Source organism: Leiobunum rupestre, chromosome 11 (assembly GCF_980474605.1).
Source record: "Leiobunum rupestre chromosome 11, qqLeiRupe1.1.hap1, whole genome shotgun sequence".
NCBI lineage: Eukaryota > Metazoa > Arthropoda > Arachnida > Opiliones > Sclerosomatidae > Leiobunum > Leiobunum rupestre.
The window spans coordinates 11,369,443-11,371,666 of record NC_143394.1 but is presented as its reverse complement, the minus strand read 5'-3'; the positions used below and the strand labels follow the sequence as shown (position 1 = coordinate 11,371,666).

Sequence of the window (2,224 nt, the reverse complement as noted above, 5' to 3'; positions counted from 1 at the left end):
CCACTTTTCTGGACGTTAAATGACATTCCATGATTATCCACCAATGTTGAAACGGCTGTCCGGTCTTACTTTAGCTGGGATCTTTCTAAATCAGATGCTACCGGATGCGCGAGTTTAGAGTCATCGGCAAAGAGATAGATTCGTGAGTGGTCCACAACGCGTGGTAAGGAGTTTATGAAGATGGAGAAAAGGATAGGTCCCAGTACGCTGCCTTGTGCGACGCCGTTAGGGGGCGTTAGTGGGGGGAGACCGGACCTTGAAGGACGACAGAGTGACGCCTATCTGAGATGAAGTTAGTGAGCCATTGCAGCGCCATGCCTCCGATACCGGCTTCACGTAAGGTCCCAATGAGACCAAAATGCGGGATGGTGTCGAAGGCCTTGCTAAAGTCCAGATAGATCACGTCGACAGGCTTCCCATCGTCGAGCCAGCCCGTCCAATCGTTGGTTGCTTGTAGAAGGTTGGATGTGCAGGAGTGTGTGGCCCTAAACCCGTGCTGGGATGGGTGTAAGAAATTCGAGTCGTCAAGAGGTTTTCGCAATGGTTCGTCAGCTAATTTCTCCCTAATGCAGGCGTCATGGCACGTTTTGGCAATTGGCCTGAAGATATTGGGATAATTGCGGACTCCTCCCTTGAGAATAGGAGTGATGAAGGCTATTTTCCAATCCTGCGGTATTATACCAGAATCGAAGCATTTGGTTATGATCGTGGAAAGAGGGAAAGCGAGGGATGCCGCCAAACGTTTGAGCATGAACAGGTGAAGCGCATCCGGAACAGGAGCTTGGAATTGGTTAAGAGCGAGCAACTGCTTAAGGACCAGACTGGGGGTGGATGTAAATTCTAATAGTGACGGACAGGAGCTTCCCGGAGAGATGAGGGGAGGGGATGAAGCTGGGGGTGTTGCGCTGGTTGAAACAGTGACGAAATGGTTATTCAAGACGGCGGCCATATCGGGTGGCAACGAGGTTAAGGACCCGTCTGGACACTTCATATCAGTCAACGTGAATTTGACTTTCCGTAGATCGTTGATGTGACTGTAGAATGCTTTTGGGTTTGTTGAGATCTTGTCCGTGAGATTGTTCTCAAACTTACATTTGAAGTTTCGGGAAGCATTGATGGAGGCATTGCGAGCCTTTTTAATGGACGAGTAGGCTTCCTCAACTTGGGAATCGGAGTCGTGACGGGTTTTGGCGCGGACGTATTGTTTCCAGGCTTTGGTTTTATGAAGGCGCGATTTTTTGAATCGAGAAGAGAAGAGAGCAGGGTGAGGTGGACGCAACTTTCGAAGAGGAACGTATAGGTCCATGCCCCGATTTATGACGGTGCGAAAGTTAAGCCAACAGGCTTCCACGTTCTGGGCGCTGATTTCTTTCGACTAGTCGATTTGCAACAGGTACTGTTCGAAGTTTTAGTAGTCACCGCGGAAAAAGTCTTTTCTCTGGCGAGTTCGGAGCTGGAGCAGTTCATGATTTGGGCAGGCAATAGTGAAAGACAGTACGTTATGGTCACTCTTGGCAAGGGGTGGATACTGCTCTACATCATAGACCAGGTGGTTATCAAGGGTAAAGACTAGGTCGAGCGTACTAGGTCTCTAGAAGAGGTAGCCCAGACGAGTTACCTCCAAAACGTACTGGATGAGGTGATGGCCGGAGACAGCTTCAAGAAAGGATTTGGTAGCTTGATCCGCCGGCGGGACCGTTTGGCCGAGGGTCCATGAGATGTGCGGATAGTTGAAGTCCCCCAGTAGTAAGGGTTCAGCTCGTGTGGTTGTGCAGTATTGGACTAGGGCGGTTATCACTTGTAGTAGCTCATCGTGGTTCTGGTAGGAGGGAGAACGGTACAAGAGACAAACGACAATATCCAGGGATGACAGTGTGCAGCGCACTGTGAGGACATCCAAGCCACAATAGTTAGAGAAATGCTTGAAGTCACTGTAAGGCAGAATAGTTAAGTAGTTAGCTTGAAGGACAGTCGGGAGTAGTAGAGCCACACCACTGTTTTTATTCGGTCGCAGCGGAAGACGTTGAATTGAGGGAGTCGAAGCTCACTATCAAGGACCTTGGACTTCTGTCAAGCTTGTCGGTCACCGCCACAATGTCCGCCTTGGTAGAGCAAATGAGCGAAGAGAGTTCAGCCATTTTGTACGTTGTAAGTGTGCAGGCGTTCGTGAATAACACTTTGAGGTTGCGTAGGGGTGCGGAGTTTACAGGGGTTATGAAAGGAG

The 2,224-nt window shown here is 49.6% G+C and overlaps 1 protein-coding gene across 1 annotated transcript; it reads right to left on the bottom strand.

The window, feature by feature from the left end:
* Window positions 1–235: 235 nt before the first annotated feature.
* LOC149921319 (uncharacterized) lies at window positions 236–1,306 on the bottom strand. The gene has a single exon (XM_090162156.1). The coding sequence runs from the start codon at window positions 1,304–1,306 to the stop codon at window positions 236–238; it is 1,071 nt and encodes a 356-aa protein (XP_090018282.1).
* Window positions 1,307–2,224: the final 918 nt, after the last annotated feature.

Bases quoted from the DNA above. Each gene is read 5' to 3' on its own strand.
- LOC149921319 (XM_090162156.1), bottom strand. From the start codon at position 1,306: ATGGACCTATACGTTCCTCTTCGAAAGTTGCGTCCACCTCACCCTGCT.